The 15,520-nt window shown below is 49.4% G+C and overlaps 1 protein-coding gene across 2 annotated transcripts in view; it reads left to right on the forward strand.

Annotated features, from left to right (window-relative positions):
• The window catches only part of ME1 (malic enzyme 1), a 110,838-nt gene that overhangs the window by 89,066 nt on the left and 6,252 nt on the right, over nt 1-15,520 (forward strand). For both annotated transcript variants that reach the window (XM_084754095.1, XM_084754094.1), the window contains exons 10-12: nt 3,559-3,664; nt 9,263-9,405; nt 10,945-11,118. In XM_084754095.1, coding sequence (XP_084610221.1) covers nt 3,559-3,664; nt 9,263-9,405; nt 10,945-11,118 — 423 coding nt within the window. The remainder of the gene's footprint in view (nt 1-3,558; nt 3,665-9,262; nt 9,406-10,944; nt 11,119-15,520) is intronic.

Here is a 15,520-nt window from a genome sequence, read left to right on the forward strand (position 1 = left end):
GACATGTAACAGCATATGTATAAAAATGCCCATCATAATACAGATAGCTTGATTTGCTCGATAAAAGCACCATTAGGCACAAATGCGCATGTGTGCTTGTGCACATGCACGCACACATACACACATATACACACACTACACACACACACACACACACACACACACACACACACACACACTTCCTTCCTGGAAAGGGCTATCTTTGTTAATCGTCCTTGGTTCAATTTCTTGGACACAGAACCTTAACACCTTATCTGGGACCCTCCAGACTCTACTGTCTGCCTGTAACAAATGAGAAAAGAGACTTTTTTTCCTATATAGAGCTGAAGTGACTGGCATAGGAGTATGTCCAAATTAAGGGACTCGGGAGAGAAACACTTTAGATAAATAAGAGTAGAAAGTTCGAGGCAACAGCTGCAGTAGACAGGGCTACCCCTTTCTGGTTATTTCTTTAAGTGTCACTGTGCACCAGCTATGGAAATAGCATGGAAAACACTTAGCACCTATTTTTTTTTTGTCTTGGCCCTGCTTGTGCCCTCAGCAGTGCTGGGATTACTGTTCCAAGATCCCTGGCTGTCTCTCTGTGTGCAGTCTGTAGTCACACCAGGGAGAATCTGTAGGGACCGGCTGTGGGATTTATGCCTCTTAGTAGTTGGAGGACATTCTGCCAAGTCCGGGCTTCCATGGCCAAGACCTGCCAGTGGTTTCTGTGATTAATAAAGTAAGATGTCTGCAATAAAGCACACATCTTTCCATTTTCATGGAGATAAGGGACAGATTTATTAAATATATACTGAGCAGTTCGTAGATGTTCGGGACAGTGTTTACGAGACCTTGGGATTTGCTTCGAGTTCTAGGGAAACTAGAGGGTCTAAACACGGAAGTGTTTTCACTAATAATAAAATGTTTTCACAACAATAGTGTCAGAAATATGTGACTACAAACTTAGGTGTTCATTTTCCTTGTTGGAGTGCATCATTTTGTAGTTTTCTGAAAATATATGCCTATCTGACAGGGTTAGGACTGATCATTTACCCTGATTCTCAAAACCAGCTGGTCATGTCTCATCACCTGGGAAGGAAACTGAGGCAGGATAGAAAGAGAGGGATCCTGGGGACAACAGGGGAAGGAGTGTCTCACTCAAGCCTCCAACTGAAACCTCTCCCAGTGCAGAGACAGGGATGCTGGCACAGTGCGCAGCTGCTGACAGCCTAGTCCTGACTGTAAGCTGTAGTCTGCTGGGACTCTCACAAGAATTCCCTGTGTACAGGAAACAGACACATGCTGAACTTGTTCAGTCCAAAGCACTCTGATGTTACTGTACTGGGTTATCATCGTACCCAAGGCAACCCTGGAACCACTCTGGAATCTCACTTATCAAAGAGAACATGAATAATGCAACTTGAGCAACACCCAAAGGGTACACGCTTAATTTTAATACAGTTGTGACTCTACCTTAAGGAGCCCATGCTTGGGAAACCCACATCATGGTCCCAGGTGTGTCTCTCCCCAGGTGTGTCTCTCCCCAGGTGTGTCTCTCCCCAGGTGTGTCTTTCTTTCCAGGCTTCTCTTGTTCTCCCAGCACTCAAGTTTAAGCTTACAAAATACTTTAATACAATTTGCAACTATGGGACAGCAAGAGGCCTCAGCAGCAATGCCACTTGCAGGATTAGGGTTAGGGTTAGATGCCACTTGCAGGGTTAGGGTTAGGGTTAGATGCCACTTGCAGTGCCAGCTTGGGACTCTAGTTCAGCCTCCAGAGTCCATGTCATCCATGAGTGGAAGGAGAGAACCAGCTCTCACAGGTACTGTAGTGTGTGTGCACATATACTGCATCTTGTACACACAGATAATAATAGTAATAAATAATAAATATTTTCAAATTAAATCTCCCAAATTTGTTTCAAATTGTCTGGATCTGAAGTTTCTATATTAAAGCAATAAATCCCACTTTGGTCCAAATTGAAGTCCCTAAAAGATGAAAGGACCTGATCAGGCTGCTGAGAGCGACAGTGCGGGTCTGTGTCTCTGTTCCTTTACCACTTTCAAAACGTTGTGAAAAGTACACAGAAGGCCTCACTCAGGAATTAGCCCTGGAAGCCCAGCTGAGGAGTGTGTTCTTCCTTACATTCCTGGTGTTCTCTCAGCTGTGGGAAGCTCAGATAGAGCTCATCTGTTTGGCCATTGTCAGCTACCCAGCCAGTTCATAGGTGGAGAAAACAGGCTCACCAGGGTCACCGGGCTCACCAGGCTCACCAGTCCTGTGGTGATGGGAGGGGCTGGTTGACCCACAGCCCCTGTTCTCCCTTTCCTGAACTGAAAAGTCATCTGTGTTTAACAGAGATTTTTCTCCTTTTTCTAAATATTGTAAAAAAAAAAAAAACTTTTTAAAAGTACCATGAATTTACTATTTATCAAAATGGACATTGTTAATGTCCCTAGACAATGAACTGTCACAAACATATTGAGCAGTTTATAGAAATGAGAACAACACTATAAATTAATGCTTGTTTTACTTTGCCATCTAGATAATCTAGGATATGACACTGCATTAAGAAGATGTAGATTACATTAAATTATGTCATTTTCAGGCTATTCACTGTGATAACCCAAGTTTCCTTTTTCAGGTTTTGAGTCCATATTTAGTATAGCCCAACCTTTCATTCACATGTTATTTTTAGCAGTAATGCAGTATATACTAGTTTGAATATGGTTATCTAAGCTGCTGGCAAAAAAAAAATCACCTCTAAGAATTTGTATTAGGTTTTTTTCACATATGCATGGCTACTTTTTGGTTTGTGACGAAAAGAAAAGGAATCAATTTCTAGTTTTATCTAGTTGATTGGCAAATGGATCTAAAACTCTATACATGACGTAGTTGGTGTGCTTTTGCTGTGGGACTGCCTGTCAGGACTTGAGCTGTCTGCTGGGCACATGGGACAACCCTGACCAAGGTCCTCTGCTGTCTTCAGGATGGAGGACAGTTTCAAGCCCTGAAGTAAAAGATGGATAAGGACACCTGAGTGTCAGAGCAGAACTCTTTGTCTGTAGGGAATGAACATTGGCCCCTGAGAACAGATTACAGCCACAAGATTCCTGGGTGGGCAAGGAAAAGCTGTTGTGACTAAATACCTGTTTCCATGTACAAAACTCACTTAAGGGCTCTCTCAAAGCTTGTGTTAGGTTTGGTTTGCTCACTGCTCTGTCACCATTGTCTGAAACACTGTCTGCTGTGCAGTATTTGTTGAAAGGATGATGAAGCGGGGTAGTAGTGGCGCACGCCTTTAATCCAAGCACTAGGGAGGCAGAGGCAGGTGGATCTCTGAGTTCGAGGCCAGCCTCATGCACAGAGTGAGTTCTAGGACAGCCAGGGCTACACAGAGAAACCCTGTCTTGAAAAACCAGAAGGGACAAGTGAAGTAATACACTGACATCAGAGAGGAAGCTTCTAGAAAGGATGCCGTGCGTAGGACACGCGGTGGCAACTGGGAGTCCTGGCGGTGTGCAGTATTTGACGTGCCTTTACCCACACATTTGCTTCTCACTTGCATTACTTAGGGACGTGCTTCTCTCACGGAAGAAAAAGAGGTGTTTGCCCATGAACATGAAGAAATGAAGAACCTAGAAGCCATTGTTCAAAAGATAAAACCAACTGCCCTCATAGGTAAACGTGTTTCTCCTTGTCCTTTAATTTAAGGTAATTAGTATTGCTGTGCTTTTCAAAAATTCTAACCCTTGGAATCCGGAAAGAAAATAGACTCGCTCAGGTACCAGGGTCCTCAAAGGCACTGAGATGTTACTCATTTCTGCCTTCTTAGTGCTTATTCCCGATCTGAGCTGAAGTGGGTGGCTTTTGTGCTGTCGGCCTGCAAACATCTGCATGGTCAGCCCTTTTCCACGCTTACTACTGCAGGCAGATAGCCCTTCCTCAGTGTGCAGGAAACCCACCCCCCACGGCACTGAGCCTTGCCTAGAGATGGGTTTTAGTTGTCATCAATATGAAGGGTGTGTGGAGAAAGAAATGACAGGAGGGGCCAACTGGCATCTAGTGTGTGGAGGTCAGGGATGGCGCTGGATGGTGCTGAAAAGTCCTGTGATGCACAGGACAGGCTTGCCATGAGGAGCCATGCCCGCAGTGCACTAGTTATGCCGTGAGGAGCCATGCCCGCAGTGCACTAGTTATGCCATGAGGAGCCATGCCCGCAGTGCGCTAGTTATGCCGTGAGGAGCCATGCCCGCAGTGCGCTAGTTATGCCGTGAGGAGCCATGCCCGCAGTGCACTAGTTATGCTGTGAGGAGCCATGCCCGCAGTGCACTAGTTATGCCGTGAGGAGCCATGCCCGCAGTGCACTAGTTATGCCGTGAGGAGCCATGCCCGCAGTGCACTAGTTATGCCGTGAGGAGCCATGCCCGCAGTGCACTAGTTATGCCATGAGGAGCCATGCCCGCAGTGCACTAGTTGTGCCATGAGGAGCCATGCCCGCAGTGCACTAGTTGTGCCATGAGGAGCCATGCCCGCAGTGCGCTAGTTATGCCATGAGGAGCCATGCCGCAGTGCACTAGTTATGCCGTGAGGAGCCATGCCCGCAGTGCGCTAGTTATGCCGTGAGGAGCCATGCCCGCAGTGCACTAGTTATGCCATGAGGAGCCATGCCCGCAGTGCGCTAGTTATGCCGTGAGGAGCCATGCCCGCAGTGCACTAGTTATGCCGTGAGGAGCCATGCCCGCAGTGCACTAGTTATGCCATGAGGAGCCATGCCCGCAGTGCACTAGTTGTGCCATGAGGAGCCATGCCCGCAGTGCACTAGTTGTGCCATGAGGAGCCATGCCCGCAGTGCGCTAGTTATGCCGTGAGGAGCCATGCCGCAGTGCGCTAGTTATGCCGTGAGGAGCCATGCCCGCAGTGCGCTAGTTATGCCGTGAGGAGCCATGCCCGCAGTGCGCTAGTTATGCCGTGAGGAGCCATGCCCGCAGTGCACTAGTTATGCCATGAGGAGCCATGCCCGCAGTGCGCTAGTTATGCCGTGAGGAGCCATGCCCGCAGTGCGCTAGTTATGCCGTGAGGAGCCATGCCCGCAGTGCGCTAGTTATGCCGTGAGGAGCCATGCCCGAAGTGCGCTAGTTATGCCGTGAGGAGCCATGCCCGCAGTGCACTAGTTATGCCGTGAGGAGCCATGCCCGCAGTGCGCTAGTTATGCCGTGAGGAGCTATGCCGCAGTGCACTAGTTATGCCATGAGGAGCCATGCCCGCAGTGCACTAGTTATGCCGTGAGGAGCCATGCCCGCAGTGCACTAGTTATGCCGTGAGGAGCTATGCCCGCAATGCACTAGTTATGCCGTGAGGAGCTATGCCCGCAATGCACTAGTTATGCCGTGAGGAGCTATGCCGCAGTGCACTAGTTATGCCGTGAGGAGCTATGCCCGCAATGCACTAGTTGTGCCGTGAGGAGCTATGCCCGCAATGCACTAGTTATGCCGTGAGGAGCTATGCCCGCAATGCACTAGTTATGCCGTGAGGAGCCATGCCCGCAGTGCACTAGTTATGCCGTGAGGAGCTATGCCCGCAATGCACTAGTTATGCCGTGAGGAGCTATGCCGCAGTGCACTAGTTGTGCCGTGAGGAGCCATGCCCGCAATGCACTAGTTATGCCGTGAGGAGCTATGCCGCAGTGCACTAGTTATGCCGTGAGGAGCTATGCCCGCAATGCACTAGTTATGCCGTGAGGAGCTATGCCGCAGTGCACTAGTTATGCCGTGAGGAGCTATGCCCGCAATGCACTAGTTGTGCCGTGAGGAGCCATGCCCGCAGTACACTAGTTATGCCGTGAGGAGCCATGCCCGCAGTGCGCTAGTTATGCCGTGAGGAGCCATGCCCGCAGTGCGCTAGTTATGCCGTGAGGAGCCATGCCCGCAGTGCGCTAGTTATGCCCTGAGGAGCCATGCCCGCAGTGCACTAGTTATGCCATGAGGAGCTATGCCCGCAATGCACTAGTTATGCCGTGAGGAGCCATGCCCGCAGTGCACTAGTTATGCCGTGAGGAGCTATGCCCGCAATGCACTAGTTATGCCGTGAGGAGCTATGCCGCAGTGCACTAGTTGTGCCGTGAGGAGCCATGCCCACAATGCACTAGTTATGCCGTGAGGAGCTATGCCGCAGTGCACTAGTTATGCCGTGAGGAGCTATGCCCGCAATGCACTAGTTATGCCGTGAGGAGCTATGCCGCAGTGCACTAGTTATGCCGTGAGGAGCTATGCCCGCAATGCACTAGTTGTGCCGTGAGGAGCCATGCCCGCAGTGCGCTAGTTATGCCGTGAGGAGCCATGCCCGCAGTGCGCTAGTTATGCCGTGAGGAGCCATGCCCGCAGTGCACTAGTTATGCCGTGAGGAGCCATGCCCGCAGTGCGCTAGTTATGCCGTGAGGAGCTATGCCGCAATGCACTAGTTGTGCCGTGAGGAGCCATGCCCGCAGTGCGCTAGTTATGCCGTGAGGAGCCATGCCCGCAGTGCGCTAGTTATGCCGTGAGGAGCCATGCCCGCAGTGCGCTAGTTATGCCGTGAGGAGCTATGCCGCAGTGCACTAGTTATGCCGTGAGGAGCCATGCCCGCAGTGCGCTAGTTATGCCGTGAGGAGCTATGCCGCAGTGCACTAGTTATGCCATGAGGAGCCATGCCCGCAGTGCGCTAGTTATGCCATGAGGAGCCATGCCCGCAGTGCACTAGTTATGCCATGAGGAGCCATGCCCGCAGTGCACTAGTTATGCCGTGAGGAGCCATGCCCGCAGTGCACTAGTTATGCCGTGAGGAGCCATGCCGCAGTGCACTAGTTATGCCGTGAGGAGCCATGCCCGCAGTGCGCTAGTTATGCCGTGAGGAGCCATGCCCGCAGTGCACTAGTTATGCCATGAGGAGCCATGCCCGCAATGCACTAGTTATGCCGTGAGGAGCTATGCCGCAGTGCACTAGTTATGCCGTGAGGAGCCATGCCCTCAGTGCACTAGTTATGCCGTGAGGAGCCATGCCCGCAGTGCGCTAGTTATGCCGTGAGGAGCCATGCCCGCAGTGCGCTAGTTATGCCGTGAGGAGCCATGCCCGCAGTGCACTAGTTATGCCGTGAGGAGCCATGCCCGCAGTGCACTAGTTATGCCGTGAGGAGCCATGCCCGCAGTGCACTAGTTATGCCGTGAGGAGCCATGCCCGCAGTGCACTAGTTATGCCGTGAGGAGCCATGCCCGCAGTGCACTAGTTATGCCGTGAGGAGCCATGCCCGCAGTGCACTAGTTATGCCATGAGGAGCCATGCCCGCAGTACACTAGTTATGCCGTGAGGAGCCATGCCCGCAGTGCGCTAGTTATGCCGTGAGGAGCCATGCCCGCAATGCACTAGTTATGCCGTGAGGAGCTATGCCGCAGTGCACTAGTTGTGCCGTGAGGAGCCATGCCCGCAATGCACTAGTTATGCCGTGAGGAGCTATGCCGCAGTGCACTAGTTATGCCGTGAGGAGCTATGCCCGCAATGCACTAGTTGTGCCGTGAGGAGCTATGCCGCAGTGCACTAGTTATGCCGTGAGGAGCTATGCCCGCAATGCACTAGTTGTGCCGTGAGGAGCCATGCCCGCAGTGCGCTAGTTATGCCGTGAGGAGCTATGCCCGCAATGCACTAGTTATGCCGTGAGGAGCTATGCCGCAGTGCACTAGTTATGCCGTGAGGAGCCATGCCCGCAGTGCACTAGTTATGCCGTGAGGAGCCATGCCCGCAGTGCGCTAGTTATGCCGTGAGGAGCCATGCCCGCAGTGCGCTAGTTATGCCGTGAGGAGCCATGCCCGCAGTGCGCTAGTTATGCCGTGAGGAGCCATGCCCACAGTGCACTAGTTATGCCGTGAGGAGCCATGCCCGCAGTGCACTAGTTATGCCGTGAGGAGCCATGCCCGCAGTGCACTAGTTATGCCGTGAGGAGCCATGCCCACAGTGCACTAGTTATGCCATGAGGAGCCATGCCCTCAGTGCACTAGTTATGCCGTGAGGAGCCATGCCCGCAGTGCACTAGTTATGCCGTGAGGAGCCATGCCCGCAGTGCGCTAGTTATGCCGTGAGGAGCCATGCCCGCAGTGCGCTAGTTATGCCGTGAGGAGCCATGCCCGCAGTGTACTAGTTATGCCGTGAGGAGCCATGCCCGCAGTGCGCTAGTTATGCCGTGAGGAGCCATGCCCGCAGTGCGCTAGTTATGCCGTGAGGAGCCATGCCCGCAGTGCACTAGTTATGCCGTGAGGAGCCATGCCCGCAGTGCACTAGTTATGCCGTGAGGAGCCATGCCCGCAGTGCGCTAGTTATGCCGTGAGGAGCCATGCCCGCAGTGCGCTAGTTATGCCGTGAGGAGCCATGCCCGCAGTGTACCAGTCAGGCCAACATCCAGGGGCTCTGTCTTCCTAGAAGACAAGGCTCACCCCTCACATACCATTCCATTCTTCCTTAGGCACTCAAATGGTACCGTGTGTGCACAGTATGATGTGCACTGTGCATCTCGGCATGTTGTGCGCGCCTGTCATTCCATGGCAGCTTTGGGAAGGAGAGACAGAAGGACCAGACAGGGGCTCAGCCCGAGCTGTCTGAGACCCTGCTTGACACAGGCAGGCCAGATTCTGCACTTAAATCTCAAAGGAAGTGATGCCAGCTTGTTCCTACCTCTGTGTATGTCTGTCTACTTTCGATCGTGTCTAATCATAGAAGCTCTTTTTCAATAGTTGATAATATTAAGGATAATGACCCAGAATCACAAAGAACTGTACAAAGCTTTCAGTGTTGTTTCATGCCACGCATCCTTCAGTAAACGTACTACTTGGCACCTTTGTTATATTAGTTGCTTTATTCTGCTTCCAGCGAGTGCATATTTCAGTTTCACAGTGGAATGAAATACTTTGCCTTATAGAACCACAATTACCATACTTACTCAAAATTGCTTAGAAAGAATATATTAGGCATGGTTTAATTTCCTGATGCAAATGCTTATAACCAAAGTTCGTAATGATTGACCAGGTCCTCGGTACTGAGTCTGATGTCACATCTGTGACTTGTTGATTAGTAACCCTAAAGATGACAGGCCTTGTGCAACATTGTTTCATCACTAGACTTCAGTGTGAGCGCTCTGTGCTTTGTTTAGGGGGTGTTAGAAATGAGCTGTCACATCTCCTCGTTTGGGGGCCTCAGCCTCTTGGATGAACTAACCAACGACAGCCCTGATCCCCCCGTTTCTTGTTTCCTCCTTAGGAGTGGCTGCAATTGGTGGTGCTTTCACAGAACAAATTCTCAAGGATATGGCCACCTTCAATGAGCGGCCCATCATTTTTGCCTTGAGTAATCCAACCAGCAAAGCAGAGTGTTCTGCAGAGCAGTGCTATAAAGTGACCCAGGTGAGTGTCGGGTAATTACAGGAAGTCTAGGATGCCCACAGTGAATTACAGGAAGCCTAGGATGCTCGAGGTGTCAGCCACACACTTGTGGCATCAGACTCACTTCATTAGAACTGAAGGGCACACGGAAGACCAGAGGCCTCACCGCCTCCTTTCCAGTGTCGAAGCACTTTTCTCATCTTCAACAGATAAATCAACATTGTCTTAGTGATAACTTTGCTTGAGAGATTTGGGAAGTAAGACTTAAACATAAAAACTAAAGGGAAAGAACTTATCTTTGGGCAGTTGTGGAGATCTCTTACTAGCTGTTTGCAAGCACTGGAGCATACAAGATGAAACCACACTTTAAATTTTGCTTAGCTAAATTTTGGGTTTGGATCTTGATGGCATGGGTGGAGGAGCTGGGCAGCTATGCTGATACCCAGCCAGGCTGGCATAGAATCCTCAGTGTCGGTATTTCAAAGTTTAAAAATAAAACTTTTAATTTTATACTGCGTTTGTACTAACATATATTTGGCTGATAGGTCGGCAAAAAGCCTTTTGCTCTCCTCAAGGACTTGAGAATGTCATAACAAAATGAAGCGCAGTCTTATGCATTTAAAGCTTTCATTTTGGAAATACAACATAAGCGTTGAGGGTGTGAACACCACACAAAGTTAGGGTTCTGCATGCACACCAGACCCCGAAGGCTCTACTGTGTCAGTAACGTGCCAGCTCATCACTGGAGCGAATGGAGCGTCTGAGAAGGAAGCCACTCCACGGCTTCTCTCTCTTAGCTGGGATGGGCCATCAGCATCCCGAGTAATTTAAATCGTTATCTCATCTACAGATTGAGTTTACTTCACATTCTTCTGTAGCTTTAAATCCCCCAGGGAGAAAACACAGCCTCTTGAGTAGCAGAATTATAGTGCAGTACTTTGCACATAGGAGGCCCTTGATAAGCAAGTGTGTAACTAATTGTTTTGTCTTAGTGTAGTTCAACAGTCTTGGTTAGCTTAGCAGCTCGTGCCATATGCATACATAATGTTAGCCCATTTTATATGGTTGTGTTTTAAAGTTTCACTGCGTCAGAAATAGATGATCTCAGCACTTAAGATCTTGCCTATTGCTCTGTATTGTAAAACAGTGAAAGGTACAGGGACTCTAAGTTCTAACCTGGTGTACTATCTCAGATACTCTAGGAACCTGTTGATTTTATCTTCAGGTGGCTGTAGTTAGAAGCCCCTATAAATGTGGCCATTGGGCCTGTGGTTGGACCACTGCAGGGGAACAGAGTGGCAGCCTTGGGGAATCCTATGCTGGGCGGTTAATACAGAGAACAGCAGCAAGCACCTCACCCCGCACCCCCCACCCCCCACCCAGCCGCCCCTCACCCTGGCAACACCAGCATCAGCACCACAGCGTGGGCCTCACTAGGCCTCCGTAGGAGTTCAGTTCTAGACACTCCTTAGACGGCCTTAGACGTGAGTCTGTTACGGTGCGTTTGTTCTTGCGTACCCCACTTCCCTTCATCAGCAGCAGCGTGTGTTTGTGTTGCAGGGCCGTGCAATCTTTGCCAGCGGCAGCCCTTTTGATCCAGTCACTCTTCCGGATGGACCGACTCTGTTTCCCGGCCAAGGCAACAATTCCTACGTGTTCCCTGGAGTTGCCCTTGGGGTGGTGGCCTGTGGACTGAGACACATCACCGATAAGGTCTTTCTCACCACCGCTGAGGTACTGTGAAGAGCTGCCGTGTGCCAAGGCTGCGTTTGCTCCACTCACTGATTTATTTATTCAGCATCTCGGCTGCCTGTCAAGTGTGAGGAACATTTAGAGGATTGAGAGTGGGTAGCAGGGGCTGGAGAGATGGCTCAGTGGTTAAGAGCGCTGCCTGTTCTTCCAGAGGTCCTGAGTTCAATTCCTAGCTACCACATGGTGGCTCACAACCATCTATAATGTAACCTGATACCCTCTTCTGCAGATAAAGCACTCATATGCAATAAATAAAATAAATAAATCTTTTTTTAAAAAAAGAAAAGAAAAACAAAGCAAAATAAAAATTAAAGAAAAAGAGAGTAGGTAGCAGGTTCATGCCAGTCAGGAGTTACAGGGTTCATTTCACAGGGGCCTTCAGATGCTGATGAACTTTCTAAAGGTTTTTTTTGTTTTTGTTTGTTTGGGTTTTTTTTTGGATGGTGATAAGTAACATTTCTCCATTGAGCCTTTCTACATAATGACATTTTAAAGTCTGACATAACACAGTAGAAGTGCCTATCATTACTATTTCAGGGATAAAATAAAATAAAAATCCACACTGGTTTTTTAAGCAGAGATGAAATTAAAACAGGGCTTGTTTATACGATCACTAAAGGGGCCGATGGGATGGTTCAAGGGATAAAGATAACTTGCTGCCAATACTGATAACCTGAATCTAGTGCACAAGACATACAAAGTAGTAGAAGAAAATCACTTCTTGCAGCCTGGTCTGACTTCCACATGTGTGTCATGGCTTGCATGTCCCAGCCCAGCCCCATATATAAGAAAAACTGTGATGAGGAGGTTTAAGGAGACCACTGACAGGAGAAGTTGGCTCTCGCCTAGGATTTCAGGAAAGGCCCTCGGTGTCACAGAGGCTACGCGCCAGGGAATCGTGTATAGCTGAGAACTGATTTCACCCAGCTGCACGCTAACAAGTTAGCCACAGTTTCATAGACACTGGCGGACAACACGAAGCTTCAGCTCAGAGACAAAGCGCTTTATTGTTCCTTGTGCAAAAGATCCCGCGAGCTTGGAGTTGTCTTCAGTTCCTCGGAAGGACAGTGACGGTGGCTGGGCATATATTTGTAAACCGTGAACTGATAACTAGGGTGCTCATCCTGTGGCAGCTGTGCTCCAGATTTTGGCAGAATACAATGTGTGAGCCAGAAACTTGTCAGTTTCTTCCCAAGAGATGGAACACTGACTAACACAATAGCTCACCTGAGCTAAGTGAAACCTGGTTGTCTTAAGGCATTTATCCAGCAGACTTGCTGCCCTTTGCACTGTGCAGAGGAATCCCAGGAACAGGGGCAGGTCCCAGAGTCACTGGTGTGGCCTAAAAGAACAGTCCGGGTAGCGCCTGCCTCCTCCCCGGAAGCTGTAAATACTTCTGGCATTTTCTTTGCAGTGTTAAAAGTATAACAGCTGATGTGTCTAGTTTATGTACTTTTAACTCAAAAATATAGATACATTCAAATAGATACCTAATTAACAAAAGTATTTTAAGGTTTTTACATAAAGAAAAGTATAACCATTTCTTTTAGGACGTAATATCTTAGAAGAATGATCTTTATTCATTAGTCCATGTTTCCTTCCTTTCCTTTAACTCTAGCACCCTCTGGTGGCAATGTCAAGTAAATTCTTTATTTCTTTCCTTTAACTCTAGCACCCTCTGGTGGCAATGTCAAGTAAATTCTTTCTTTCTCATTTCACTGATGGTAGTGATCCCCCCCCCCCCCCCCCCCCCGAGTCTCATGCTTTAGTTCCGTTACTCAGGAGGAAGCCAAGTGGATCTGGATCTCTGTGAGTTCAAGAAGAGTATGGTCCATATAGCAAGTTTCAGGCCACCCAGGGGTCCATGGTGACACCTGGACTGCCACCCCTCTACACTTTGTTTTTCTTTTTGGAAGAAAAAAATGCAATTGGTGTAGTGGCTCAGCATTTGTGGGGGGTGGGTCTAGATGTGAGGCCAGCCTTGGCTACATAGGGAGCTCCAGGTCAGCTTGTTTTATGTAGTGAAACTCCAGAACGGAACAGAGGAAAAGGAAAGAGCGCTGTGCACAGCTGAGCGCTCCTCACTGCTGGGTTTCTCTCAGCTGGGTCTTTGACTTCATAATTATCTATGTGCGTGTGCTCATGGGACAGAAGAGGGCGTCAGACCCCCTGGAACCGGCCTCCCAGGCAATTGTGAGCTGCCATGTGGGTGTTAGTTACTGAATCTGGCCCTCGGAAAGAGCAGCAAGTGCGCATAATCACTGAGCCATCTCGACAGCTCCAAGGTAGTTATATTTGTTGTTTGAGGCAGAGTCTCAGTGTGTAGCTCTGGCTGGCCTGGAACTCACTGTGCAGACCAGGCTAGCTTTAAACTCACAGAGATGTCTGCCTCAACTCCTGAGTTCAGGGATTAACCCAGCCTGATTCTCATCTCATCTGTGGACCAGGAATTACTCGACATCCCCCACTAGTCCCTTAAGTCCGTAAGTGAGGGAGACCATACAATCCTGGAGCTGTCCCTACCTGAGCTCTGGGAAGGACTGGTTGCCAGTGTATTTCTCTCCCTCCTCCCTTCTGTGGGAAGTGGCATGGCCACCTGGGCAGGAGGACATGTAGTAGCTCCGTGTTTACAGTTTGGAACCCTGGTCACCTTCTCTATGGCAAAGGAGGGCTTTTGTTTACTACTATGTAACAAAAGCGGGAACTCAATCATTTAAATGAGTTTATTACATAAGCAAGATCAAGTATTCTCTAAGTCCAGCTGTCTTAGCGTTCTGTGGCTGTGAAGAAACACCATGACCAAGGCAACTTATAAAAAAAAGCATGAAATTGGGAGCTCGCTAACAGTTTCAGAGAGTTAGTTGATTACATCATGGCGAGGACCATGGGAGTACTCAGGTAGGCATGGTGCTGGAAAAGTAACTGAGAACTGCATCCTGCTCTGCAAGCAGACAGACAGACAGACACTCCAAACACACACACATAGACAGAAACACAGAGAAACACTGGGCTTGGCCTGGGCTTTTGAAACCCCAAAGCTCACTCCCTGTACAAAACCTCCTCCAAGTCTATACTTTCTAACCCTTCCAGACAGTTCTCCAAAAGGAAACCAATTATACAAATACTTGATCCTGTCGGGGCGGGGGGGGGGGGAGGGGTCATTCTTATTCAAACCACTCCACTAGGTTATCATTTTTAATAAAGTCACACTAGTTCAACACTAGTGCCGTGGCTCTGCCTAGGTGGCCCTGGTCAGAAGTTCTCAGCCTCCCATAGGACCAGTGTTTGGTTATTCCATTTCTTCTCTGCAGAAGCTCTCCACTCCACAGGTACAGGGCACGTCTCCAGTTCACATATGGGGGGGGTCTCTGTGCTGTTGGGAACATCTGTCCTGTGTACAGGTGTAACTCTTTGAGTTTCTTCTCAGCGGTCCCACAGTCAAGCCTGCCCCTCCTGTGAGCCTTCTGTCAATGTGGCGTCATTAGCACTTGTCTTTCTCCTGCAGCCTAGGCTGCTCCCTGTGGCATCTCCTTGTGTTCCGTGCTGTTAGGGAGGTTACCTCACTAACCTGAAGATCTCTCTAGGAGCACGCATGCTCATGCACAGTCTTATTGGCATGGTGAGGGAACCAAACATATCTTTGAAGTAACTGCACGAGGGCAGAGGCAGGTGCATCTCATGAGGTCAGTCAGCCTGGTCTACCTACTCAGTGGCAAGCCAGCCAGAGCTACGTAGTGAGACCCTATCTCAGAAAGAGTGGCAGCTCAGACTCCAGGATGCAGGGGGTTTCCTGATCCCAGAGTCACATGCATAGAGCCTAAGACACCAAAATTTGTCACTGATCCTGTTTTTTTCCCCCTGTGAGTTTATAATAGTAATCTTGATAAGTAATGAAAAATAAGTAAGTACAATTAAAGGATATTTAAGATACTGACAGAGCTGGGGATGGGGCTCAGTGGGAGAGTAGTGCGCACAAGGCCCCGGGTCTGGTCTTGTATGAGACAGAGACAGAGACACTGACTGACTGACTGACTGACTGGTTACTCAAAATGTTGCCAATGAAGGTTTTCTGTCTCCTGTCTACCCCAGCATATCTGTTCAAGGCCCAGCTGACCTAGGCCGACCTTGTGCAGTGACGTAATTGCTTACATCTATCCAGACGTAGAGAGTGGCTTAGAGACAGCTAACGGGGAGGTTGGTTAGGAGAGCAGATAACCAAGTGTCTGGGGGTGATGACTGAGCAAGCCTCTTAGGGCCCACTGTACTCCTGTGTGGATTTTGAGTGTGGAGTAACAGCGGTTCTGTCACGGCTAACTGCCCTCCTCTATTTTCAGGGTCCCTTTCCATGACTTCTTCATCCCCCCTTTTTTCACCTGGTTCTCCA

Source organism: Acomys minous (assembly GCF_964271855.1).
Source record: "Acomys minous genome assembly, chromosome: 13".
Lineage (NCBI taxonomy): Eukaryota > Metazoa > Chordata > Mammalia > Rodentia > Muridae > Acomys > Acomys minous.